Genomic DNA, 24,271 nt, shown 5'->3' on the forward strand with positions numbered 1-24,271 from the left:
GGGTATACGGCGAAGGATATACGTCAGATCGGATGTTGGAGTTTGAGGAGGAAGTTTTTCGGACGATTAAAGAGAAAGAGCTGAAAATTGACCACGAAATTGGCATTGTCTCGATCAACCTCTATTCCGACTCAACGTTGCTCGCGAACTTCGGTGGCGATTCGATCTGGCCAATGTACATGACCTTTCAAAACTGGTCGAAGTACTCACGGTTGAAGCCTTCATCACATGCCATGAATCATATAGCGTACTTCCCTTCGGTAAATTGCCAGAAATTTGTTGGCTACAAGATACTAATTATTGCCTTTTAGCTCCCAGAAACCGTCCAGAAACGCTACAAGGAAGTTTACGACCAGCTGGCCACCGAGCCAGAGCTACGGTTCTGCAAGGTGGAACTCCTTCAAGCCGTCTTGTTCCTACTGTTCTCGGACGAGAATTTTATAGAAGCTTACAGGAATGGTTGCGTTCAGGAGTGTGCGGATGGGATCTTAAGGCATCTATTCTACCGGTTCTTCTGTTATAGTGCAGATTACGTCGAACGGTAAGCCATTACACATTACAATCTATCATACACGTACCTTGCCTGACATACGTCCTCAGAGTGATGCTAGTCTGCATCAAGTACCTGAGCAAGCACCCGTGTGCTTTATGTCTGACTGAGAAAGATGACGTTCACAAGCTGGGGTTGGTGTGGGATATGAAGAAGAACAAGACATTGGTACGAGAAGATACAGAGCGTCTGAGGAACAAGATCGCGATCGCCCGCGAGTTCATCTTCAACGAGGGGAAAGCTGTGGCTGGCGAGCGTGTACAGAACCTTCTCGGAGACTATTCAGCGCTTCCGATTTTTGTAAGTTATCTGCTACAACCGTTATTGTACGCCCTACTGAAGATCGGAATAGCCGAGTCTATCATACCTATTCCAGCAAGACGGCCTCAACCACTACTCGATGCACGGTTCCGACAGCTTTCACGATATAACAGGGCAAGTATCGGATCTCCTGAAACAGAATATCCGACTCTTGAACGCACTTGGGAAAAAGAGCGAGAAAGACGAGTTGAACGATAGGTATGGCTGCACGACATGGCTTTGAAGGCATGCACTCAATTGAGTTTCCAACAGATACCGCATGGTTCCTACGTTTGGCAAAGGAACTATTCGTCGTTTTAGGGGAAGCTTTTCAAAGTTTAAGAAGTTCGCTGGAAGAGACTACGAGGATGCACTCCAGGTATGAGGTGATCGATACTCTTGTCTTTGCTGCGTCTCTGATGAACAGCCAAGTGCGCCATGCCGTGCTTTGAGGGTTTGTTCCCAAACGACGAAGGCCTGGATACCCTTCTCCAAGATCTGCTGTTTACGTTCTCTACATGGGTCAGTTACTGCAACCTTCGGCAGCACACGGACTCCACAGTCGCAACCTTCAAAAGCGAAACGAAAGAACTTGGAAGACTATTTCGAAAGTTCATCAAAGCTACGAAAGGTATCAAAACATTAGAAACAGAGGGAGAATTAGAGGCTCGGCTGCGTAACGACGCCAATGGCGACCGAGATCCTCGGCCCAAGGGATTCTCCCTGTACAACTATAAAACGCATGCCCTTCGTCACTATCCTGATCTCGTTTCTTACATGGGAACCGCAGACGGGTTCAACACTCAAGCAGTAAGTTTTACATCTTCGAATATGTTACATGTCACTGATAGGCAGCTTAGGGAGAGCGGGAACATCGTCGCGTGAAGCAGCTTTACGGGATAACTAACAAGAACGCCAACTATGAACAGCAGATCGCGCAACATGTCAGCAGGCAGAGGAAGTTGGAAGGAAAGAAAACGCAGGCGAAGGGGATTCCCAAGGAGGTTAATCGAGAGGAATTGCCTCCTGACGACCCCTCGTTGCATCATCAGATATCTGGCTCTGAGAAGACTTTGGTATATTTTCAAGACCTTGCGATGGATGATCCTGACGATCCCTTAATTGCTGTAAGTAATGCTTAGACTTCCGTTGATTTGAACTTAATATATGACATTCAAGAATATGGAAAATCGGCTTCGCGAACACATACTTTCCCGGATCCTGAACGCAGATGTAGGGACCGAATTTACCGAAGAAGATCTCCACAAGATTTCAATCGTAAGCCAGCGCATGTTTAAGCATCGACAAATTCAGATTCACTATACAACTTACGACCTTCGCCGCGAGGACGAAACGATCACTCCCCGGCGTCGACCGCACATCATGCTACTCGCTAATGAACCTGGGGGCGTGCATCCTTACCAGTACGCGCGTGTACTTGGTATATACCATGTACGCTTCATGTACATCAACGGGCGGCCACCCTACAAAACGCAAAAGATGGAATTCCTCTTTGTGAGGTGGTTCCAGTTTGATACAACTTACCGTAGCGGGTGGAAGGCCAAACGGTTACCTCGACTCCACTTTTACAAGGCCGATGATCCTGACGCTTTTGGCTTCGTGGATCCAGCGGTCATCCTCAGGGCATCACATCTCATACCAGCTTTCAAAGACGGAAAAACGAAAGATTACCTTCCTTCAGGTTCTCTTGTCAGAGTGTTTGAGGAGTTCAACGGACAGAAATATGTGAAAGAGAAGGAGGATTGGAGGTACTACTACGTCAACATGTAAGTTGTTTTCATTCTTACTACGCGATCCACTCTTGATATGAATGCTGTAGGTTTCCGGATCGCGACATGTTCATGCGATATCGAGGTGGAGGCATAGGCCACCAGAAGACGGACGTGTTCACTCGAAAGGCAGAGGAAGAAGCAACCCGTAACGACGGCCCTCTACCAGTCTATAACGAACGGGGAGAATGTATCGATCAAGAAGCCGGAGTAGATGGCAAAGAAGATGAAGAGGATGACGAGGAAGAGGACGAAGAAGATGGCGACGAGATAGACGAACTGGACGAAGAGCGTTATCTGTTGGAAAAGCTTGAGATGATACTTGAGCTTGAGCTTGACGATGAGGATGAGGATGAAGACGATGACGACGACGACGACGACGATTACGACGATTAGCTACTACAGCTAATTCTACTCATGCGGGAGGGCGTCCAAAAACCAGCACATCGTTTTACAAGAAATTACAATCGATTTCCGTTTACAAGCAAGTATTTCATCGTCTCAAATATCCCTAACATCCTCGATCAACGCTTTGACTTCACTCACAGCTTGATCGACGGTATCCGGAGAACATTCATAGCGTTCCCTGTGCTTTACCCTGCCTGCGACGCCTCGAATGTCAGCAACAACAGCCGGTCAAAGAATAGAACAATACTCACAATCGCAATCAACCGTTGACACACGAAACCCAGCCATTTTGAGTCTAGTATGTAGCAAAGACTCTAAACAGCGAATAAAACGATGGGCCGATGGTCGAGAAAACGCAAACTCACCTGTACGATGGCACCAACGAACTTTCGTTTTGTACACCTCCACCAGCTTCCCCGCATCCATTTTGCACTTCCTTCGATGTTCTTCGAGTCTTCGCTCCGGATTATTCGTTCTTCCGGCCTTCACAAATTCCCTCTTCCCTACTAAAACGTATAACCATCCTTCCCCATCGCTATCCAAGATTCGTCTATCGACCTTGGCCTCATATACTGCTTGGAGGGCGTTGTCGTTGTTCATGGTGTAGGTATGTGGTTTGGCTTTGCTGCGTTTGGCTTTGCTGCAAAACTGACTTTGGCCAGCGCAGCCACACAAAGCAGCGTTCCTTGACCTCCACCATCATACGCGCGTCGTTGTTCGTCGATGGCGTTCGGTGCTCTGTTGCCAGGTACGTATATTACATTTACTTTATCATTGATTTTCATACTAATACCTTTAACTAACTCCACATAGGATCGACACGAACCCCATCCGGACCACGACCACGACCATATGGACAACGCGAAGGCGAAAAGATATCAGATGCAGAGGATGAAAAGGGATGCTAAGCGGTTGAACCGCAATAGTAGGGCTGTTTGGTTCTAGGTGAGGAAGGAAGCCGAGAACGGGAAGCCGAAAGAGGGAGAGGAAGGCAAAGACAAGAAGAAGGAGAAAGAAGGAAAGAATGGTGAAGCGGAGGATGACGATGGCACCATACCCAATATTTCCCCCACCGCTCGGTATGCCTACTCTTTCGAGTATGGCTATGGACGAAGACACCGAAGGCAACGGTGCAGGGCCATCTAGACTTCGCGAGCCTCCATTCATGACTCCGACGCTGTCGTCGCTTCCTCATCTCCACCATCCCGTTCAATCACATTCACTTGTGCCCCGAGAAGACAAGCAGATATGGGCCCCAAGACTCGTCTCTCAGCACGTCAAAAACGCCCCACAATCAATCTAAACCTCGATTTGGGGCCCTTGATAGGCACGAAACGCGGGTTTCGTGCTCGCGAACGGGCACCTGGTTCTGTTGGCTTAGATGGGTGCGAGATGTGGCCGGGATGCGTTGGAGGACTTTAAGAAGGCGAAGGAGAGCACGCCAACTCCTACGCTTCTCCTATTTTCGTTACTCTTCCTATTGCACTTCGTCGTAGGCCTGCTTGGATCTAGCGTTGGACATGATAGCTACTCGCTTCAATTTGAAAAGGACTCGATTAGTTACTAGTCTTTGTTGTCCTAGTTGTATCAAATTATGATGGCGTCTATGATAGTACGAACAGACCTCAGAAACCATGCTGGGACAGACAATGTATGAGGTTGGTATGAGGTATGAAAAATATAGCGAACATGACTAACCCTAATGTATTATTCTTAACCTACCTGATAAGTTGCTTAGCAGATACCGATCAGGCCTCATTAGACCAATGGCAATTGCTCAGCTCACACTCAGATCATCTCAGGAGGATGGTCTCTGTTCAGTCGCCTACCAGATATCCATAAGGCCTCATTAGACCAATGGCAGATGCCTAGTCCCCTCCCAGATATCCTCATTATGATGACAACTTGCCAACCCTTGGCCAGTAACCCTCAGACAAAGTAAGTACTATAGCTCTATGATCACCAGAATATCATACAAGTTTAGAATAACTACGGCTATCAGGTAGCTCAGCTACCTACCAGGTACGTCGACGTTCGCTGGTGTGTACATAAAACCACCCAAATTGAGCACCACCTACACCACCAAAACCGGCCCATGTCGTACAGATATGTGCTACTTTATATATATCCCATAAACTCAATATATCGTGAACATATATTGACCATGCCGTAACCATGCCGTACAAGGGGTGTTCAGTTCACTAAAGCTGTACATGACGTTGTTTTATAGCTGTAAGGTCTCCTACTATTCTGTTTAGGGATATGCAACATTTTCGAGTACCACTTCCACACACCACTTACCGTATCAAAAATTTGACTAGAGTATTTTAATAGTGCTCAAAACGTTAACCTGAATTTATAAGGATTTTAGGATAGCTGTAAGAAGCCTCGGAGAGTGTCCGAGGGTGATTCGAGAAGTGCAAAGCGTTTTGTCACATATCGTCACGTCCGGCAAGACTTCGGCAAGTAGCAAAGCTCGCGCCAGGCCAGCTCACTGCCGTCTCGCTTACAGGTCGATTTGGGACCTCTGCTGTATCGTTTGGCTTATTCCACACTACCGTTCACTCCCCTGCCTCTGAAACCTTGTATTTAATGCTAGTGTTTTCATTTACACTTAACTACGTATCTAAAATTTTGAGATATATTCCGGAATGTACCATTCCTGGGCTGTCACGCTGTAATCACAACCAGATCTGAGCTATATTTTAAATTTCATTTCATATCCTTTGTCTTTCAGTGGCTACAACTGTACATACAAGCTCATGTGTAGTCTACAGATCCTACAAAAAATTGCCGAGCCCACAAATAAATGGGAAGACCAAGTTTTATCCAATTTTGCATATCCTTGTCATTTGCACATCGGAAACCAGAATAGTAATCCCCCCCCCCCCCCCTTCCACCTACCAAAAAAGGAAGGTTGTTCCCATCACATGCTTCAACCCAACCTGGCCCACTTGGTATTTCATATATTTTGCCAGCTCATCAATGGTGCCAGTCCACCAAACACTGCCATTCATCATTGCTCTACATGTACCAGTATAGCTTAGTTGCAATTCAATACCTTCAATAACTGGTAAGTGTTATATATATAGGCATCACAATTATATTACAAACCAGCACACAGTTCTGTGCAGCGAGGGCAGCCCATGTGACATCCCCATGAACCATATATGGCAAGTATGTATGACATCTTCAGTAATTACACCCTTAAGACACCCAAAACCATCAATTTTGGTCTGAAAGCACAAAGCACACAGCTAAAGCTTAGTTTGAAGCTTACTGCTGACATTTTAGAGGCAGTATATGCTGCTGCATTTTATAACTTTAAGGGCCCAAAACCCCCCACCCCCCCCAAGGTTGTGTCCTGGGCTGACCTATTGCACACCTCTTGATGCCGTAACGCAATCCAGCAAAGGGAATTCTGGCATCCCTTGTTCCTCCCACAATGGAAATAGGTCCAAATGAGATATTTTACCTACCAAAGGTCAATGTATACAAGAGTAGGGCAGGAGGACCACTGGAAACATTTGTGCTAAGTAATTAGGGCATTGTCATGTGACTCTACATATCATGAACATATCTGGAGACAGATGGTGATTATATAAAGTAGCACATATGTCAGCTATCTATTCAGCTATTGGCGGTGTACGATCCTTTAGTGTGCTGAAATGGCCTAGTCAGTAGCCAGGTCCGATCCATTATGTACATAAAATTAGGTCGCCAGGGTTATCCTGACTGGCGGCAGGTACCGTACTGTTTCGAATTTTTACAAGTCGTTATACCCTAAAAATTAGTAAAATAATCAGGCAGAATAGATGTGAGGCTGTATTGGTAATGTACATAGAAATGGTCCAAATTTCCTTACCTGATCCAAATGTATACCAAAAACCTGCCAAAATTGACCCAAAAGTATGTACCAAAAATGGCCCGAATTGGGGGTCAACGGATCGGACATGCTACGCCCCCTCCTGTCATACCTTCCCAATATGGCGACTGCCATATTTGGAGACAGCGCAAACGCGCAACGCAGCGCATCTCGCGTTTGCTTCGACTTCCTGGATGTATCCTGGAAATACAGACGGAGTCGACCGCACGATACAGTTTTCTAAGTAATCTTGGTTTCTCTGCTCTTTTTTTGACACTATTTAGTTGCTATTTAGTTCATTCTTTCCCAGTACACTTCTGATTTGGCTGTTGAATGGGAGCCATCAGTTCACCAAGGGGTAGGCTGGGGGAGTTTGAGTTGACTTGAATGTTAATCACATTAATAGAGCTATATACAGGGTACAATGGTCAAAAGAAACAGAATAATCATATGGATAACTGATCCAACCTCTCCAAGCGCTCACTCCCAATATGGCAGTCACCTTATTGGGAACGGATAAAGTCGGACCAGGCGTTTTCTCGATCATAACCTCCCCAGACCTCCAAAGTGCTGTCATTCACGAGCAAGTCGAAACAGCAAACTCATTGTTTCCACATTAGATATCAAGCCATTGCCGATCTTCCTAATGATCTTCGTCCACGCCACGATGCGATAAAAGGTCTGTCTGGATTGCTACACGTCAGCGACCGTTCACTCATTACAATGCCAGCTCGCTCCAAGATCTTGGATGATGATATCGGTGTCTCGCCGTCTCAAGCAGCAGACAATCCACAGAAGTACTTCGTTATCTCCAGAATTATAGCGGGTCGCCCAATGGACCATTACGGTCTCCCCACGACGATATATAGTCCGCAAGTCGCTAGAATGACAGAGAAGTTTAGGAACATCGAGACAGTCGAAGTAACAGAAGAGATTGTCCGGCAAGCTAAAAAGCTAGTTTACATTGGCACCAAGCTCTATGGCAATGAAGGGGATCGAGAAATTGATCTGAAGGAACCCTTGGAGGAGATTTTTGGGCACGCAGAGTGGCAGAAGGCGGTCAATGGAAAGCGTGCATATCCAGGCGCTGTTTGGGACTTGTCCATGGTTTATGAGGGCAAGAATGAGAAGGGGTTGAAAGGAAATGCGCAACTGCAGGGACTTGTCTCCCGTCTGCACATCATTCAAGACTCTAAACGGGTCAGTAATATTGACATCATCGACTGTGTGGCTACTCTCATAATCCGTGCATATAGGAAGGAAAGTACCTCGCCTCCAATCTTCCCTGTATCAATATTAGCATCTCAAGCACATCTTTCGAGGTTTGCCTCACGGTGATGACCCATGCACTTCTAGTGGACAATGACTTTAAAATGGACATTCGAGGTGGTTTGCACTTGGACAAGGATATCCTCATGGTCGCTCGTGCTTTGACAATTCTGGCCGACGGTCTTCAAGACTTGAAGAAATATTACAATGATGTTCAAATCCAGGTACGATTATCATCGCCTGCTCTAGTATCTTTTTTGTCGATTCATGCTTTTCACAGGGTGACAAGCGTGCCGATTACCCTTTCCCCTCTCCTATATGTCAAGACACCCTCAAACTGCCAACCTATGGGCCATTGTCATTCTTGGAAAGGCTCTCTCCGTCGGACATCTTCACTGTTCCTGATGTTATACGCCCCGACGTCGTACAGAAGCAGAGCACCGCTGATCGGTTCAAGTACTCGATGCGCCTCTTCCGTGCTATGATGCCCGATAAAACTGTTGTCATCGTTAAATCCACACCGACCTACAATCCGGACGCTCATGAGTTGTTGGCGGCCGAGGACCTCGCACCGAAACTTCTGTATTACACGAAGGTCGTTGGCGATTGGTGGATGATCGTGATGGAGTATTTGGATCAAGCCCAGAATGCATATACCTATCTTCTCAACAGCCTAACACTATCGCTTCCACATTCAGTTTATGATGACGTCAAAACCGCACTCAGGAAGCTGCATGAGAAGGACATTGTATTCGGTGATGTTCGCCTTCAAAATATCATGGTGGCAGCGGACAAGAAACGTGCGGATCGTGTACGAGGATACCTCGTTGAATTTGATTGGTGCGGCGTCGAAGGAGAGGCCCGATACCCAATAACGATGTCTGACCTCAAGGTCTATCGGGAAACTGGGATGCACGCATATGGGAAAATGCTCATGTACCATGACACAGAGTTATTGGAGGGTTTGACGCACCTTTTCGACGCAGCCTAGGCCCTCATTTGCACCAATTCCTTATTGTACTTTCTTGTAATCTGTTGTGGGTGAGCACGGTCAACTTCTTTTTTTTTGTGGTTTCCATTTCAATGTCACGCAACAGCCGTCTATCCTGTATCTTACCTGTTTAAAACCCTCTAAAATCGACGGAAAAGATGTTACACTACCCATCTATCAAGATTAGCATGGCCCCTGCACAAGGATGACATGCTTAACGGCACAATCTTCGGAGCACTTTCAGAGAGAAGGGAGGAAGGAAAAAACTCGTAATGGTCCCGTTTTTGGAACAAGACTTGCCCTCAACAACAGATAAGCAAACTCAAACCTCATGCATCATGCGGCAGTTACTGACAGAGGCTTGTACCGAATCCACTCTGCGACATTCCCATGGAACGGATGTCTTGTAAATTACTAGTGTGTATATATTTATGTAACAGCGAATACTAGCTACAGAATTTTACGCCACTTGAATTAACTAGGGTCCGCTTAAGTTGGAGAGAAAGAGGGCGGGCGGGCTAAATATAGTGGAAGCGAGGCGAGTTTGGGTCCTTGTAATTGAAGTTTGAATCATCCTGTTCAATGTTCTGAAATGACGGGTTGGTTGGTGCTCCGAGTCGTTCTTTTGTGGTGCTCGACGGTCGTGTCATCGAGAACGGGATTGCCTTGGTCGGGCCCACATGAAGGAAGTCTGGATGATCCGTAATCTAAGAGAGACCAGAAAAACACGAAAATTGGAACACGGATGAGTCCCCGACCAGACAACGAATTCCAGATGCCCACGTATCCTGAGCAGCGACTCTGAACGAGCTCCCCGATTAAGTTACATCAGTACATCCAATTTGATCAGTAGATATTACAAGGGCCTATAAATGTTCTGACCTATTTCCTCTTATCGTCAATTACCACTATTCGATCGGATTACCTGTAGGGCCGCGGCAAACCCATACCACGATCCTTTTTATCGCCTCAGTGACTTCCTCCGTACTACAGGGCTGGTCGACTGGCGGACAATGTAAGAATAGGACTTTGGTAGTCTTGTCTTTCTCATAGGGCTTTCCGTTCCTCTGTGCTTCAGCAAGTGAGCAATAGTAGATGAAGTCGCAAAGGTAATGACCGGCATCCAGCGACGAGTTGACAGGCTAAAGGAAAAAAGGTTAGCCAGTACCGAAAGACATCAGAAGAGGATAGGAAGCTGACCTCGACCCCAGAGCGCTTCAAAGTCCTTACCAGCTCCAAGACATCGATATCTGAATAGAGCTCGTCAGGGAATCTCCTATAGCCTTTACCAAACCCTCTCTGAGGCCTTCCACCAAAACCCATATTTGCACCCGCACTCTCCTCAACCATATTTGCACCCAGTCGTTCTCTTTCAGCAGCCTCGGCAACCGAAACTGCACTGACTACTCCGGGACCGCGGCTTTGTGTTTGGAATGAAGTATCCTGATGGTGTGGACCGGACTGCTGACCTTGTGGATGGGGGAAAATATCGAGGCCCGTGCTTAAGCTAACACTGATGCTTCCTAGCTTGCTTTCCATCGAATTATCGTCATGAGTGATGATACCGTCGCTACCAGGAAGAACGATAGGAGCGAGTTCTCCAGTCGCGTCCTTCATATAGTAGCCAAATTTATGTGCCATCTTCTCCACACGCATGGGACCACGGCCAGCTACGCCAACATGGAGAATCAAATCGTAGCCTTGTGATGGGGGGTTTGAATGTAAAAGGTCAGAAGTGAGGTCAGGAAATACAGGTGGTTTTCGATGTAGACCTGGGACGATATCGAGTACCTCTGAGTAAACGACGGGTACTTGGATGGTTGTTATCTTTGCATATTGGTGCTCCTCATTGACAGGGGCGCTGCTATTGCCCTCTGCCTCCACCTCGATGCTGTCATCAGAGTCTTCCTTTTTGTGGGTTGACTGTGATCCACTAACATAAGCACTACACCTTCTCGGCTCCAGATGCCCATCATGGGTCATCACGACTTGTCCATCAGGGAGTTTTATCGGGTCATACGGGTCCAGAGGTATTAACGTGTTATGCAAAGGCTTCACAGCCAGCCACGATGGGTTTTCCGTGAAATTTCTGAATGGCTACACAAGGGTCGATTCCCTGAAGAGGTGAGAAAGGTAAAGTAATAGATATCGACAATTAGTAACGTACGCCAAAACCGGTAACGAGGACGTTAATTATGCAATTAGGCTCGCTCCCAGCGTGCTTTCTGTCTGTGTTGTTGGGGATGAGGGGAGCCATGATGCATGACGTGCGAGCTTGCTGTCACTCACTAAGTACTTAATGGGTACACGTGACGTCAAGCAGGCCGCCTCCGACAGTCCTGAAAGTCTTCTTGCATGCATGTACAATGATTCAATAATACTAAGGGTGGAATAGTAATGATTCTAGGTGGAAATGCAGTGACAGATAATGGAACTTGAACCCGAGTACTTAGTCTGAGTAGTATATGTACTGTGCATAGCCGAAAGTGCCACAAGTAAGTTGTCTGCCAACCACCACCATCGCTCGACGCTCCTACACGCAGCATGCTATCGCTCCTCAGTAACTCCTACTCATGTCATCTTTGAAGAATTCAAGCTTCGGGAAGCGTCTTCGTGCTTCCCATGAATACGGCCACGAAAAATCTCCTAGACGGAAACGACGGCGCATCGGCCTCAATCAGAGTGTACCACCATCCCCTTCGAAGAAGGCATCATCATCGTCGTCGACCACGGCTCTGATCACGGCCGCCACAGATATTACGAATACTCCAGTGCGTAGGCAGAAGATTCCCCATGGTGGCCTTGGTGAATGTGGCGACCGGTTCGTGCCGTCGCGAAATACCACCTGCATTCGAGCGTCGTACAGTCTACACGAGGAGACTGGATCACCCATTGCCGTAAATTCGACGACAAGCCACCTCTTCCCCCCAGATCCAGTAAAAAGTGCGTTTCATACAGTTTGTTTTTCGGCCATACGCTCTCAAGCTCAAGTAAATGTAGATCAAGCAAACGATCTCTACAGATCTATTCTACGAGCAGAACTCTCTACTTGCTCTTCATCTTTCCCCCCGACGCCCTCGCCCTCACCAGGCCGAATTTTCGCCTACAAAACAGCTGTTTCTTCCCCTCTTCAACCCCAGCGTTCACCGGAACGTCTCGATAACCCTTTCGACATGACTTACCAGACCAGCCCAATCCAGAACGAGACACGTTTCATCATGAATCAACCGAGGCAGCAAATACGTAAAGTGGATAGAGTACCGTACAGATGCCTAGATGCGCCTGATCTATCTGACGATTTCTACACGAACCTTGTGGACTGGTCCACTTCAGGCATTTTAGGAGTTGGCTTGGGGAGAACGGTGTTTCTCTGGAGAGCTGACAATCTAACTGTTGCCCGACTTTGTGAGGTTTCGGAATTCAAAGACGAGTACAGCTCGATTGCATGGATGAAAACGGTAACTATCAAAGCATCACTGGCTCAGCGATCGCATTACTCAATCTCTCTGTTGCAGGACAACACGCTTGCAGTAGGTACGTACGACGGCCATCTCACCGTCTACGATGCCACCACCAGTCAACCAATACGCGTCTTTCGAAACGCCCACAGCAAACGTATCGGTTCCCTCACATGGACTTCAAACGTTCTTTCTTCCGGCTCACGTGATCGTGCTGTCCAGCATCGTGATATGCGAGATCCATCCTCTACGCCGTTCAAGACATCTATTGGGCATAAGCAAGAGGTTTGTGGTTTGAAGTGGAGCGGGGACGGTGGACCCAACGTCTCTCTGCTGGCCAGCGGTGGGAACGATAACAAAATATGCGTATGGGACCTTAGAGGATCCAAACGAGCGCAGACACTTGGAGTTCAAACACCTCCCGAAACATCTGTTGGCTCCTCACCTTCAATCGCTGGTTCGGTGAAACAGATGTCTGGAGATCTGCCATTGTACAAGTTTCATCAACACAAGGCCGCCGTGAAGGGCCTCGCGTGGAACCCACATCTATCTGGTGTTCTGGCATCCGGAGGCGGGCAGAGAGACCGCTGCATCAGGTTCTGGAATACGGCGAACGGGACTATGATTCATGAAGTAGACACAGGCAGTCAGGTTTGTCATTCAGACGAATTTCCCATATTTAGTCGCTCAGTATCGCGTTCCTTGTCAGGTTTGCAACCTGCTCTGGTCTATCAACTCGAATGAGCTCGTTTCAACTCACGGTTACTCTACCTTTACCGTGCCCAACCAAATATGTGTCTGGAAGTACCCAACGATGACGATGGTATCGTCGCTGGTCGGACATACTCAGTGTGTACAATACGTCGCATTGAACCAAGAGGGAGACACTATCGTTACGGGAGGCGGTGATCAAACCTTGCGGTTCTGGCACGTATTTCCTGGACGGACGCCACCTAGTAAAGATGAAGATAGTGTTTTAAACTTTGATAAGCTGATACGATAAATGACTTCGGCTTTGAACTACCACCATTCGTCCTCTTCGATCTTTCATCCCTACTCTTTCCTTTTTATCGTCTTCTGTTATGCGGATTTATCTTTGTAGCTCTCCTAAATTGCATATGCCATGTTATGTACCTTTGCTCTCTAACTCGTCTCCTGTCCAAGTACATAGTAATTTACAAAACTGTACTGGTATAACAACCTCACCTAGATAGTGCTCATTATTTACAACCATACTATTTTTACAGTCGCTTCAATTTCATTTCATTTCTCTTTGATGACCTTTGCGGCCTTTGGGATATTTTCGGAGGGGAAACACTATCTCGTGGATATATCGACGGCAAACCGACCGAATAAGTACATCAAGTATGTAAGAGCATAGAAAAAGAACACATAATTCATAGAGCTTATTACCAAATAAAAAGAACGCATACGCATATCTTGTGCCGCCCTTACTACCTCAAAAGCCGTACCCTGATGCCCAAAATCCAAATAATATCACCCCGACCAACGCTATCACGGTTAAAGTTCCCTCGGAGTTCGTTATCTGGGCGATTTCTCTGACCGCCTCCGCTATTCCGGTCTCGAGATACAGGCAACGCAGCAAGCGATGATATCGTTCGACATGTAGCAAGGAAGTCGTATACACGCGCGTTAACATTAGCTGAGCGACGTTTGCCAAGCGTCCGTACAACTCTCCTAACACCTGAGTGAGCGAGGCGAAAGAAGGGAACATAGAAGACAGAGGGGGGGATATGTCATGTAAGAAGCCGGCGAAAACGTTGTACAAGATGGAGAGAGAAGTCGTGAAGGTCCAATGCATCTCCCTTACTTCACGTTTACTTGCAGTGGATTGGGTTACGTCTTCCCACTCTACAGAACAAAAGTGGTTGGCAAGTTTGCAGGGAGCATCACGGATTTGACGTACCGAGGAACGCAATGCTTCTTCTCTTCCCAATCAACTTCATTACTGCTTGCTTTGGAATGATATCCGTCCGCCTCAGTTCGTATGTGTGCATCGGGATTAACGTCCCTGGATTGACCGGCTTTTATAGAATCCTACAGTCAGTAAACAGGCTTATTCGTCCAATCGGGGTTCAAGAAACGCACAACACAGTGTTCCAACCCCCAAAGTAACATCAATTTCCCCGTATCCAAAGATCCATCGGGCTCAAGTGTGACCGAACCCTGCATATCTGGAAGTGTTCGTCGTTGGATCTTTGTGATGTGGGTGTAAAACTCGACTTGCACTGTAGACCTACTGTTTTGGCGTCCGTCAGAATGTCACCGAAGAAACAGGTCATCAGAATTCCAATAGTTACTCGTTTGCGATGATCTGTAAGGGAAATAAAGGGACTCTAGGTGTATCCCAAGGACTTGCATCCCTCTTCTTCTCTGCTTCGGCCGCTCGTTCCTTTGGTGTGGGTGTGCTGAACGGGACGGGAAATGGGTCCTTCAAGCCGCGAGCTCTGTACATATCCGTAAGTCAGTTTTGAACAGGATGAAGGAGAGTTGCGGAGAAAAAACGTTTGACTGGGCTAGGAGGTCAAGCGAAGGTCCATGGTGATTGTATTGGACTTGCCATGATCTTTATAATTCCCGTAGGACGAGGGCAGAAATATCATTCTTCCTGGTAACACATTTCACGGAAATACAAGGGTTCTTGTCGTATGGTGAAGTATAAAGTTGCAAGATACGTTGGTCAATCCTGGTGCGAGAAACCTATTTTGGTATAAAGTTGATAAAGAAGAAGCGCGTTCATGGCGTGGGAAATGACACCATTGTACTTCAAGTTCCTACACTGGTGACGGGTACTAGTAGCACGCAGAAACGCTGATAGTCAGTGGAAGACTTTCGCGTCAAAGATGACGGAAAGTATGCCGACTGCGATGGTTGCCGACGATAGCAAAAGTTTTTGTAGTTCGACATATTTGATGGTGAGATTTCTAGATTGTTTTGTAGCCAGCTGGCAAGCGAGACTATAGTTCCTTGTAAAGCTCCTACAGACTAATCATGAGGCCCAGCGAGAATATGTTTCGCCCGATAGTGAAGATCAAGTTGGCGGAAACGAATGAGCCCTTGTGATGACCTAGTGTGTTCGTTCTGTAGCCTACTAGTTGCCGTACATAGGCTATGGCTGGGATGACCAAAGACTTCTTCCAATGTCTGATGTGGTTTCCCCACGACAGTGAATCACGGTCAATAGATGGCTTTGCGAGTCGATAAACTCTGTAAAATTGTCTCCCATTGTCATCTCGTAACTAGTACATATGCTTAGACCGAATGCAACTGCTCTCCGGCGATTATTTGACGGAAGATCTCGAATGAGGCTGCAGGTTGGAAGGCAGGCTGTTCACAGGATCAACAACCTCGAAACAAATAGAGAAAGAGATAAACTCACCACCTCGTGACCGGCTTCATAGACTCGCCTAGACATGTATTTAGTCCCGAAGTCTACGCAAGCAACGGAGGAAAGACTCACGCAAAAGAGAAGTTATCGAGATTCTGAATGGCCGCAATAGGCTTTCCATCGATGGTCATGTTCGTGAAAGGAATCTTCGCGAATCTCTGTTTTCCATACCAATCCATCGCCAAGACTGAGGCATGTCCTCCTAGCCAGTTACAGCTAGTACGAGGTTAGTCAACTTCCTGTTTTGTTTCGATTGCAATAGTAAGCCTACTCACTTGATGTCAGCATCACCGGCCTGTAAGTGGAGATGTTAGAAAAGATAAACCAAAGAGAATGAACGTCAGCGTACCCAGATAAGTATTTTCATCTTTTCGTCCACGAGAGCAGCCAACTCGGGAAGAAGGCTTCTTGCATCCTGTAGTATATGATAAGAGAGAACCCATGGTGAATCTCAGAATAGAACCTTACATCGCCTGTTTTGAAAAAGTTATTACCGACCGCATTCGAACATTCTTCGTAGTTGCCCTCTGCACCTATCCTCTGCTTGATAGTCTCATTATGAAGGAAGTTCACATAGAAGGATGGCGGGAAAGGATTGGGGCTGTCAGCTTTCTGCCGAAGATCATTGACGTCCCGGTCACCGATAGCAGGAGACTCGACGTTTGGACCCTGTTAGAGCACGATGAGTATGAAGAACTTCTGAGAAGCAGGTTTGAATGTCAGACTCACACAGAAGTTGTCGGCATCCCTGCAGAGTTTGTTCGACTTAGTTGAATTACCAGCGGCAGCGCATGTTTGTAATAGATCTCTGCATCCGCCGGAAGTGAACCAAGCATCGTTCAACTCCTTGATGACTGAGTCGTTTTGTAGTTGTCCATAGCCGGGGGCATCGGTTGCAAAGTCGACGTAAGCCCTGTATTGGATGAGAGGATCGTACCAGCCACTAGTGACAAGTATAAATGAAAGGGAGATGAGAGCGAGAAGAGTCCACATACTTGTTGATCATCAGAGCACTAACATTAATGATTTCACCTTGGATTTCACCACTTCGGATTTTCTCGTTTTGTTGATTGAAATAGGTGACAAAAGCAGGTCCATAATGACCTCCGTAGCTCTCCGTAGTGAATAAAAATCTAAGAACGCAAATATGTGAGAGGTGCCTGGCGGATCAATGGACCACCTACGTACTCTCGTTTTTGGAACTTTGAGAATTCGCCACTTTCAAATAGAATCTGGAAGGCTTGCCAGAAAAACGGGGCGGCAGCTTCTGTACTGTTCACCGTTGTTGTCCCGTGAGAGAAGCCTGTACCAATCGGCTGGTCGATGTATATCACTGATGCACAGGGCATGAGCGGAAAGTCAATATGGCTGAAGTGGACATACCGTTGCTGAGATTGTTCCAACTGTACATAAAAATGAAATGAGTGCATGCAGAAAATATTGCAAAGGAACGACGATACCTGAAGGGGTTGAGGGTTGTAGTCTTGCCGTCTGGATTTACATTGCACGGCCCGTGTTCTATATTTTGGTCTCATGAGTTCTCGTGCCGCCAACAATAATAGAAAAAGCGCACCTTGAAATAGTCCGATCATAGAAGAGCAACCTGGTCCACCATTAATCCTTTGATATGCGTGCGCAGTTCAGCTTATCAAGTGCCGTGTAGAGACGGAATTTTTCGCACCAAAGAGTGAAAGGCGCTGTCTCAGGTTCGTGTCGAGCCTCGAAAAACCAAAACCACTGGAAAAAAGGAATCAGTGACAGGAAGCGGAAAATGAAGGATGGAACAACACCGTTGACATATTCGTCCCAATATCGATATATCCAGATACCTGTTCAACCCCAGGAGTCGTCTCGCATACACCAGAGTTCTTGATAAACCGCAAGCCGACGTTGGGCATCAGCTGGGATATGAAGGACTTCTTCTGTACGGCTCGAGTCTCGACAATGGGTTTCCCGTGCGCACCACTGAACCCATAACCAAGGATTGCCAAACCAATGGCGGAGAAAAAAGCCGTCGCCTTCATGTTGTGAAACCAACCAAAGATGCGGCGTTATATGTGGGTTCTCGGTGTCATCTTTTATACTCTCGTGTTACCGTAAGGACCGCATGCCAGAAAACCCATGAGAACGTAATGAACTTTTGTATTCTTCAACCATGTGGAGGCTCGAGAATGGACCTCGAGGGCATACGGATAGCGCGATAGAAGTCGATGAATCGAATGTAGAGTGATTTGATGAGAAGCTCGAACAATGACGAGATGTACTCACGATGGACGAGAGAGAAAAGGAAAGAGACGAAAAGGACATATTATGCCAGTGAGTGGATTGGGGTTGCCGGGAGAGCAGGGGCTGGGTGAATAAAAGCGCTGTTCCAGACCAGACCTGAGGCCTGAAGGTGAGAGATAGGTATATAAGTATGAAGAACAGTTGAGAGACAAAAGGGTTTAGTCGCTGTTGAGAGCGGCGATGGACGTGAGGAGTACCCGCGCCGCGTCCATCTGCCGCATCCTCGAATATATACGGATAGCATGCGCGATAGCAATTCAGGAATTCGAAGTTGAATGTACAACAATGATGAACACTGGAACCCATGGCCAATAGTGGTGTGCATTATGATTATGAACTGCCCATGGAGCTGATCGTTGTTCGCTCAAGCTCGGTTTGATAAACCGGCCCGGTCGTCCGTGACGTTTTGCTTGACCACGACGGTACGACCACGGACGAAAGCGTGATAAGGTCAACGTTCAACTTCAGCGGCGAGTGGTATACCGTATGAACCGCGTTTTTTAGGAAGCAACGATGATGGGCTGCCTCCGAGTAGGTTTCAGACACCAGGATATCCGCGAACAGCTTGTCTCTCGGACACCCGTCGGTCGGTTGCCTCATACCCCTCCACCCAACTTGATCTTGTATCGCAACATAGTGGATACGATTTCTGCCGCAAAGGATGGAGATAGGTATGCAGTCACGAACTCAGAGAACTTCTGGCATGGGAACCCCATCTCCTCTGGGCATAACCCTTGGACTTCATCGAATTCGGTAGACGCAGACAAATCCGAGATTGAGTCCTTTTCCAGGACACGAAAATCAGCAAAGGCGCCGGAACAAAAACGAGTAACTCACCTGCCCAGAAACCAGCAACCTCGGCGCCACCAACACCATTGGGCTCCAACAGAAAGGTATTACGCTAGACATCGTAAGTGTTTCAACGAGTTTTCCTGGCCTGTAAACTCACTGTGCTTGCCCAAGTTTCCCTTCAAATCAAAGAACGCGTCACTCCGTGGGTTCACCAAGAACGGAAAGTGTATCGGCGTGCACTCGCTTCGTTATTGATAGCCAGGTCCAAAGCTAACTATGGGAGCTGAAGTAGGCCTATCTAATGACCTTCTATCTTGGACGCAGAGGTGTTTGATCGCGGCAGCCAGGTACACCAGTACGAAGGTCAAGTCCCGTGTCTTCGGCATTGGAGTTAACAAAAGCCGCTGGTATACATGTGGCCTCTGCCTTCCTGAGTGTACTCGACACAAGATTTCAAGGAACCCTCCGACCGAACGAGAGCCCAGATAACGTTCGAACTATGTGCGTGGGCACGGATTAAGCTGTGTGGAAGAAGAAAACCGTTATCTCTGATATCAGACGCAATAGGTCACGGTGTAACGGTCGGGTGATCATGAACTTATACGTTGCACTATCGCAGCAGACCTCGCTTAGCTACGGCTGGTGAATAGACCTTCGCATAGCCATATCGGGCCTACTATCGATCTATCGTACTAGAAAACGCAAACTTCAATGCCATAGGGTCCCTTATCAAACGGGCGGAGAAGACCATAGATGCTGAAAATCAGTATCGTACGCGCTGGTGTTTATTGCGGATTATAACTTATATGATACATCTGCTCAAATTACGATTTTCTTTGAGAGAGAAAGATGACCCAAACTCCCCGACTTCCAAGACCTATCATCAGCATCCAGAAGGAACAGCCGTAGAATCAACATGGTTGGCAGCACCAACACCAAGACCACGGCTGGCAAAGGCCCTCCACAAAGTGCACTTGTTCGCACCACCAAATCTGTTCACATCAGCCTGGATCCAGGCATCTCGAGCGGTGGGGAGAGTGGGGTTGCATGGTTGGATGGCGAGAGCATCAACCAACAAACGAAGGAAAACAACGTTGCCTTCGCCAGTGTTGGCGTTGGTGCGAGCGTTAGCGGACCATCCGTGTGCGCCGACAAGGGCAGCGTAGACGTTGTGAAGTATGTTCGCCCTAATCAGATTCGAAGTCAAGGGCTGAATTTTTTGCCAGTGGTAATTCCGTTACTCACCAGACCTATAGAATTTCCAACAGGGATAGGAGGGGAAAGGATGTTAGAAACTTCTAGTGGTACGGTGGCAATCTTACCTCTCCGATGTCTGAAATCGAAAGATGTTAGCGCTCTGGAACACGCGCCCAAATGACGTACTTACCATGGACCTCGTCGAGTTGAGCAATCGAAGAGTACCTGAGAGGGTTGGTCGTTGCAGACGTGGAATAAGGGTGTGATCGGATACCAGCCGGGTCATTCGTGACCCATTGACCCATCGTAAAGTCGCTAACAGCGGAAGTATCGGAATGCGAAAACCAACTAGAATGTAATTGGGTTATGAGTTTAGAGCAAATTCAAGGGTAAAAGAACTAGAACGTACTCAGCAAGAGCGTCGGACCATCCTTCACCCATACCACCGGCTTCCAAGGTCTGCAAGCATCGTGCAGTACCTCCGCCGGTCAATCGGTTGCTGAGACCGTGTGTCATTTCATGCAGAGGAATATCGTTCTCCATGGCACCATCACGGTTAGGCTAATGGCCGTAAAAATCAGTCAGAACGCAAGTTTACAGGAAATTAGTAGAAACCCACATTGGTCAGAGTCCAGATGAACATCCTGCAAGTTCCGGATTGACCACTGTCAAGGGGGACAAATTCAGAAGATAAATTCACCCCATTTTTTTCAATGTAACTCACTCAGGTGGGGTAGCAAAGTTGGCGTTGTTGGTTCCAGAGCTATCTTGCACACTCATGAGGACTCGGTCATTCCCAGCTCCTCCCTTTCCGAAGTTGTCGGTTTGGAAGTTGAATGCACTTTCCGTAAATCCGTATTGGTAAAGAACATCGTGGTGCGAGTTGATAAGGTAGAATGCGTTCGTACGGGCGGCATCCAGGTTCTGGCCAGCTGTAGGACCGACAGTTGGACTGTAAGTGGATTGGAAGTTGGCCTGGGCAGTAGTCGCCGATTGTGTGCCTTTGAAAGCGACCACATTGTTGCCTCTGAATTTTGAGAATCAGTTGCGAGGACCAGCACTCGCATTTAAAGAATAAGAAACGCACGCAGTCACCACGGTGCTGCCACTGTGCCATCCCTGTGGGGAAGAGGCAGTGTTCTGCGGGTCTGCTAGTACTTCGAGGCCCTCAGTGATGATCTCCTTCCAAACGGGAAGGACTTTGTACTGGAGTTACATCAATCACGTGAATCAGGGATTGAAAATGGAGACGCTTACCGTGGCCTCAGCAACAAAGTCGGTAACAGAGAGTAGATTGCCAGAGTGAGCATCGACGTAGGCCTCGTAGAACGTTCCGACTTCCTCGTTCTGGACTTGGAAGACGTGAACGAGAGCAACCGTTCCATCTTGAAGGGCAAGATACTCTACAGTGGGCTTGATGTCGTTGATTTTGCCCTCAAGCGCCTCTTCGACCTTGGGGATAACGGTGTTAACGTCGATGCTCGGGGATGAACTAGCAATCTTGCCTAGAATGACGCGTTTCATCAATAAATTGCCCAGCAACAGACTAAGGACAGAGCGCGTCAACTTACTAGTGTCAACGAAAGAATTTCCGAAAGCAACAGCCTTGTTGTCCTTGAAGGCCACATTGGCGACGGCGTTGACGAAGGGAATATCATCCTATGGTAACGTTGTCAGACAATGGGCGTCAGACGATGCGACGAAAAAAAATCACATGGGTTTGCCTAGCATATGCGACTTCCCCGACTCCATTTTCATAACCGGATTTGAAGGATACTTTCGAGGCGTCAATGTTCAACTGCGACGAGACGAACGAAACAGTTTTGTCGCCAATGGTGGCTGACCCAAATGATGCGGGCAGGTCAATCCCATCTCCGAAGGTCTATACACGCTCGTTAGACCTCATTCCGATAGACGAATGGCAGTGATCATACCTTGAAGTCGGATTGGGGATGGAAGGCTTCGACCTTTAAATCACGGCCAATGTGTCTGATGCGATGCGTGCTGTGTTTTGAGGACAGGGGCCAGGGAGCGGCGGTCGCGTGCGTCGCGTACAAGACAGCGAGGAGGACAGTGGAGAAGAACTTGTTGAAGGAAACCATGATGTCCAAGGCCTGGGGTGATATCCGACTACAAAGGGGACAAGCAGGGACGCTGAGTATCCTGAAAATTTGTAACTAGCATCCATTCTCTTTTTATCTTTGATTGAACCTATTTAAAAATCGGTATCGTGAGCCGCATGTATCGTTTCTCACCTGATACAATTCACCACAAGTAGAGGTCTTCAAGACTGTTACTTCAATGTGATTCCGAGATGAACAACAAAGCCTTTTTTTGGCACCGGGTCGTCCCAGCCCTTTCGTGCTGAAGGAAGTTGTAATGGACGCATGATCCTGTGAGAAACGTTCCCATAGTTGTCTTGCAAGGCCTTACAAAGAACGATCGAGCATTCACCACACGCTCGCACATGCGAAGGTTGAAAGGCCGACGATAGCCAGTACGACGTGAGAATGAGTAGAGATTGCGAAATTATTTATGGCCAGGGTGCATTTGAAATTTAGAAGCTCAGGGTAGCATCACTTCGTGCTTGATGTTCCTTCCATCCTGCGAGGGTCGTGATGATACGAGCTGGTAATCTGACCTTGCGGCCACAAGCCAGTTTTTGCACACGTCCAAGAATATCGTTGATATGATTTGCTGGTGATACCGAAAACATCTGGTCCTCACCCGGCTGTGAGAAGATAAGAAGAAAAAGGCGGAAATCCCTATAAAATCAGTGCACTATCCTCAAAACCTTGAACAATCGCGTACACAGCAAATCATGGAGGATCTCATTGCTTTGGATGCACATTTCTCGCAACAGGACGACTTCATGTGCGCCGCACCCGTCTGACCAAAAATCCCATCAATCACGGGGAAAAATCGAGGGATGACAGATGGTTAGAGTCTGCAGCTGGAACTTGCGCATGAAATTGCTCGTTGTCTTATTCAGCCGAGCTCTGGCATCTCCAAACAGGTTTTTGGTCGCATACTATGAACAAGGAGCACACTGTTATTGGAAATCGAGGACTCGATCCTTGAAACGACTTACTTCCTTCGTCGAGCCCATACTGTACAGTGCCTTGAGTCTTCATGGTATTTAGGCGAAATAAGGGGATCTTTTGAGTTATTTTTTCGTTCAAGATTGGGTTTACTTGGGACCGATGAGATGGAAAGTGATTCGCATCATTTTTCGACGAATTTTCACATAACCTATAGAGACAGAAGGGCGGTAAGAGAGACAGATCATAGTACTTGCAAAACACCTGATCGAAACGACAACGTGCATCCTTTGAAGCTCATGCCCATGTGTTCTGTGTCTATTTCCTGAGCATAGTGGTAACACTGCGGCGGTTGCGATCATTTGAATGGCCCATCCCATGTACTTGTGCTCTGAAAGTCAAGCCAACGAGTATGACGCACGCTTGAACAGGCAGCTGCCTTGCAGAAGAACATTTGTGCGAATGGGAACAATTAGATGACGTTGTACAGTTACGAGAACCGAGTGCTACTTACCCGGCCAAATTTACCAACTCCCGCGTGCTCCTTGATTGAAGAGACTTCATTAAATTGTGGTCCAAATGTAACGCATAGACATATATAATCCTTATAAGGAGGAAAACCTGCCTGGTTCCTCCCCGATATTTTCTTTCCGACGCCAATGATCGGATCGAGATGAAATCTTGAGTCAGATCCCCCTACATTGAAAGGATCTGTGTCCACTGTCCAGTAAGTATAATTCCCGACGAAAGGAACCGTGAGAGTTTTGCGAGAGGTGTCGGACGAAGAGATGAATGGTCAGGATCTTCCAGACATCAATACTTTCAGAACCCGTAGATACAGTAGATGCAACTCAGTAGTCGGGATGAAGGACAAGCTTTAGGCAAATATACTCTATTACATAGATTAACTAAAAT

The 24,271-nt window shown here is 47.2% G+C and overlaps 7 protein-coding genes across 9 annotated transcripts; 2 read left to right on the forward strand and 5 right to left on the reverse strand.

Annotated features, from left to right (window-relative positions):
• Positions 1–7,427: 7,427 nt before the first annotated feature.
• E1B28_010403 (uncharacterized protein) lies at positions 7,428–9,724 on the forward strand. Its single transcript, XM_043155365.1, has 5 exons — positions 7,428–7,592; positions 7,644–8,113; positions 8,170–8,406; positions 8,463–9,223; positions 9,280–9,724. Exons 2-4 carry the CDS (start codon positions 7,748–7,750, stop codon positions 9,171–9,173), a joined length of 1,314 nt encoding a protein of 437 aa, XP_043007831.1. The 5' UTR covers positions 7,428–7,592; positions 7,644–7,747; the 3' UTR covers positions 9,174–9,223; positions 9,280–9,724.
• A 267-nt stretch (positions 9,725–9,991) lies between these two features.
• E1B28_010404 (uncharacterized protein) lies at positions 9,992–11,473 on the reverse strand. Of its 2 annotated transcripts, none has more exons than XM_043155366.1 (3): positions 11,341–11,473; positions 10,374–11,270; positions 9,992–10,315 (listed from the first exon to the last, which is right to left on the reverse strand). In XM_043155366.1, the coding sequence occupies exons 1-3, from the start codon at positions 11,428–11,430 to the stop codon at positions 10,082–10,084; spliced, it is 1,221 nt and encodes a 406-aa protein (XP_043007832.1). In that variant the 5' UTR covers positions 11,431–11,473; the 3' UTR covers positions 9,992–10,081. The 2 variants fall into 2 exon arrangements, with proteins under 2 accessions (XP_043007832.1, XP_043007833.1); XM_043155367.1 differs by having other exon boundaries at positions 10,374–11,289.
• A 107-nt stretch (positions 11,474–11,580) lies between these two features.
• E1B28_010405 (uncharacterized protein) lies at positions 11,581–13,904 on the forward strand. The gene is made up of 4 exons (XM_043155368.1): positions 11,581–12,116; positions 12,174–12,631; positions 12,689–13,282; positions 13,341–13,904. Exons 1-4 carry the CDS (start codon positions 11,747–11,749, stop codon positions 13,632–13,634), a joined length of 1,716 nt encoding a protein of 571 aa, XP_043007834.1. The 5' UTR covers positions 11,581–11,746; the 3' UTR covers positions 13,635–13,904.
• Positions 13,905–13,939: 35 nt separating this feature from the next.
• On the reverse strand, positions 13,940–15,382 carry E1B28_010406 (uncharacterized protein). 2 transcript variants are annotated; one of them, XM_043155370.1, is made up of 5 exons: positions 15,213–15,382; positions 14,953–15,099; positions 14,741–14,891; positions 14,559–14,676; positions 13,940–14,503 (listed from the first exon to the last, which is right to left on the reverse strand). In XM_043155370.1, the coding sequence occupies exons 3-5, from the start codon at positions 14,822–14,824 to the stop codon at positions 14,091–14,093; spliced, it is 615 nt and encodes a 204-aa protein (XP_043007836.1). In that variant the 5' UTR covers positions 14,825–14,891; positions 14,953–15,099; positions 15,213–15,382; the 3' UTR covers positions 13,940–14,090. The 2 variants fall into 2 exon arrangements, with proteins under 2 accessions (XP_043007836.1, XP_043007835.1); XM_043155369.1 differs by having other exon boundaries at positions 14,953–15,163.
• A 522-nt stretch (positions 15,383–15,904) lies between these two features.
• On the reverse strand, positions 15,905–18,064 carry E1B28_010407 (uncharacterized protein; the record flags this gene model as incomplete). The annotated part of the gene is made up of 14 exons (XM_043155371.1): positions 15,905–15,979; positions 16,032–16,059; positions 16,113–16,256; positions 16,316–16,335; positions 16,390–16,455; positions 16,509–16,709; positions 16,770–16,983; positions 17,036–17,173; positions 17,229–17,373; positions 17,424–17,443; positions 17,501–17,558; positions 17,614–17,660; positions 17,722–17,777; positions 17,831–18,064. 14 exons carry the CDS (start codon positions 18,062–18,064, stop codon positions 15,905–15,907), a joined length of 1,446 nt encoding a protein of 481 aa, XP_043007837.1.
• Positions 18,065–18,922: 858 nt separating this feature from the next.
• Positions 18,923–19,235, reverse strand: E1B28_010408 (uncharacterized protein; the record flags this gene model as incomplete). The annotated part of the gene is made up of 2 exons (XM_043155372.1): positions 18,923–19,108; positions 19,164–19,235. 2 exons carry the CDS (start codon positions 19,233–19,235, stop codon positions 18,923–18,925), a joined length of 258 nt encoding a protein of 85 aa, XP_043007838.1.
• A 766-nt stretch (positions 19,236–20,001) lies between these two features.
• Positions 20,002–24,235, reverse strand: E1B28_010409 (uncharacterized protein; the record flags this gene model as incomplete). The annotated part of the gene is made up of 16 exons (XM_043155373.1): positions 23,871–24,235; positions 23,407–23,795; positions 23,127–23,346; positions 22,571–23,046; positions 22,250–22,514; positions 22,030–22,197; positions 21,887–21,974; positions 21,573–21,820; positions 21,403–21,521; positions 21,040–21,342; positions 20,935–20,980; positions 20,725–20,876; positions 20,506–20,663; positions 20,441–20,451; positions 20,364–20,368; positions 20,002–20,305 (listed from the first exon to the last, which is right to left on the reverse strand). The coding sequence occupies exons 5-16, from the start codon at positions 22,415–22,417 to the stop codon at positions 20,002–20,004; spliced, it is 1,770 nt and encodes a 589-aa protein (XP_043007839.1). The 5' UTR covers positions 22,418–22,514; positions 22,571–23,046; positions 23,127–23,346; positions 23,407–23,795; positions 23,871–24,235.
• Positions 24,236–24,271: the final 36 nt, after the last annotated feature.

This window comes from Marasmius oreades, chromosome 6 (genome assembly GCF_018924745.1).
Source record: "Marasmius oreades isolate 03SP1 chromosome 6, whole genome shotgun sequence".
Classification (NCBI taxonomy): Eukaryota; Fungi; Basidiomycota; class Agaricomycetes; order Agaricales; family Marasmiaceae; genus Marasmius; species Marasmius oreades.

What these genes read in the sequence shown, in the direction of transcription:
- E1B28_010403 (XM_043155365.1), top strand. Translation starts at nt 7,748, where the DNA reads ATGGACCATTACGGTCTCCCCACGACGATATATAGTCCGCAAGTCGCT. An exon ending in TCATTCAAGACTCTAAACGG is followed by an intron (nt 8,114 to 8,169) that starts GTCAGTAATATT and finishes CCGTGCATATAG; the next exon opens with GAAGGAAAGTACCTCGCCTC. An exon ending in ACAATGATGTTCAAATCCAG is followed by an intron (nt 8,407 to 8,462) that starts GTACGATTATCA and finishes TGCTTTTCACAG; the next exon opens with GGTGACAAGCGTGCCGATTA.
- E1B28_010404 (XM_043155366.1), bottom strand. Translation starts at nt 11,430, where the DNA reads ATGGCTCCCCTCATCCCCAACAACACAGACAGAAAGCACGCTGGGAGC. An exon ending in TCCTCGTTACCGGTTTTGGC is followed by an intron (nt 11,271 to 11,340) that starts GTACGTTACTAA and finishes ACCCTTGTGTAG; the next exon opens with CCATTCAGAAATTTCACGGA. An exon ending in TGAAGCGCTCTGGGGTCGAG is followed by an intron (nt 10,316 to 10,373) that starts GTCAGCTTCCTA and finishes TTTTTCCTTTAG; the next exon opens with CCTGTCAACTCGTCGCTGGA.
- E1B28_010405 (XM_043155368.1), top strand. Translation starts at nt 11,747, where the DNA reads ATGTCATCTTTGAAGAATTCAAGCTTCGGGAAGCGTCTTCGTGCTTCC. An exon ending in CCCCCCAGATCCAGTAAAAA is followed by an intron (nt 12,117 to 12,173) that starts GTGCGTTTCATA and finishes AAGTAAATGTAG; the next exon opens with ATCAAGCAAACGATCTCTAC. An exon ending in AAGTAGACACAGGCAGTCAG is followed by an intron (nt 13,283 to 13,340) that starts GTTTGTCATTCA and finishes GTTCCTTGTCAG; the next exon opens with GTTTGCAACCTGCTCTGGTC.
- E1B28_010406 (XM_043155369.1), bottom strand. Translation starts at nt 15,107, where the DNA reads ATGTACAGAGCTCGCGGCTTGAAGGACCCATTTCCCGTCCCGTTCAGC. An exon ending in GGGGGTTGGAACACTGTGTT is followed by an intron (nt 14,677 to 14,740) that starts GTGCGTTTCTTG and finishes ATTCTATAAAAG; the next exon opens with CCGGTCAATCCAGGGACGTT. An exon ending in AAGAAGCATTGCGTTCCTCG is followed by an intron (nt 14,504 to 14,558) that starts GTACGTCAAATC and finishes TTTGTTCTGTAG; the next exon opens with AGTGGGAAGACGTAACCCAA.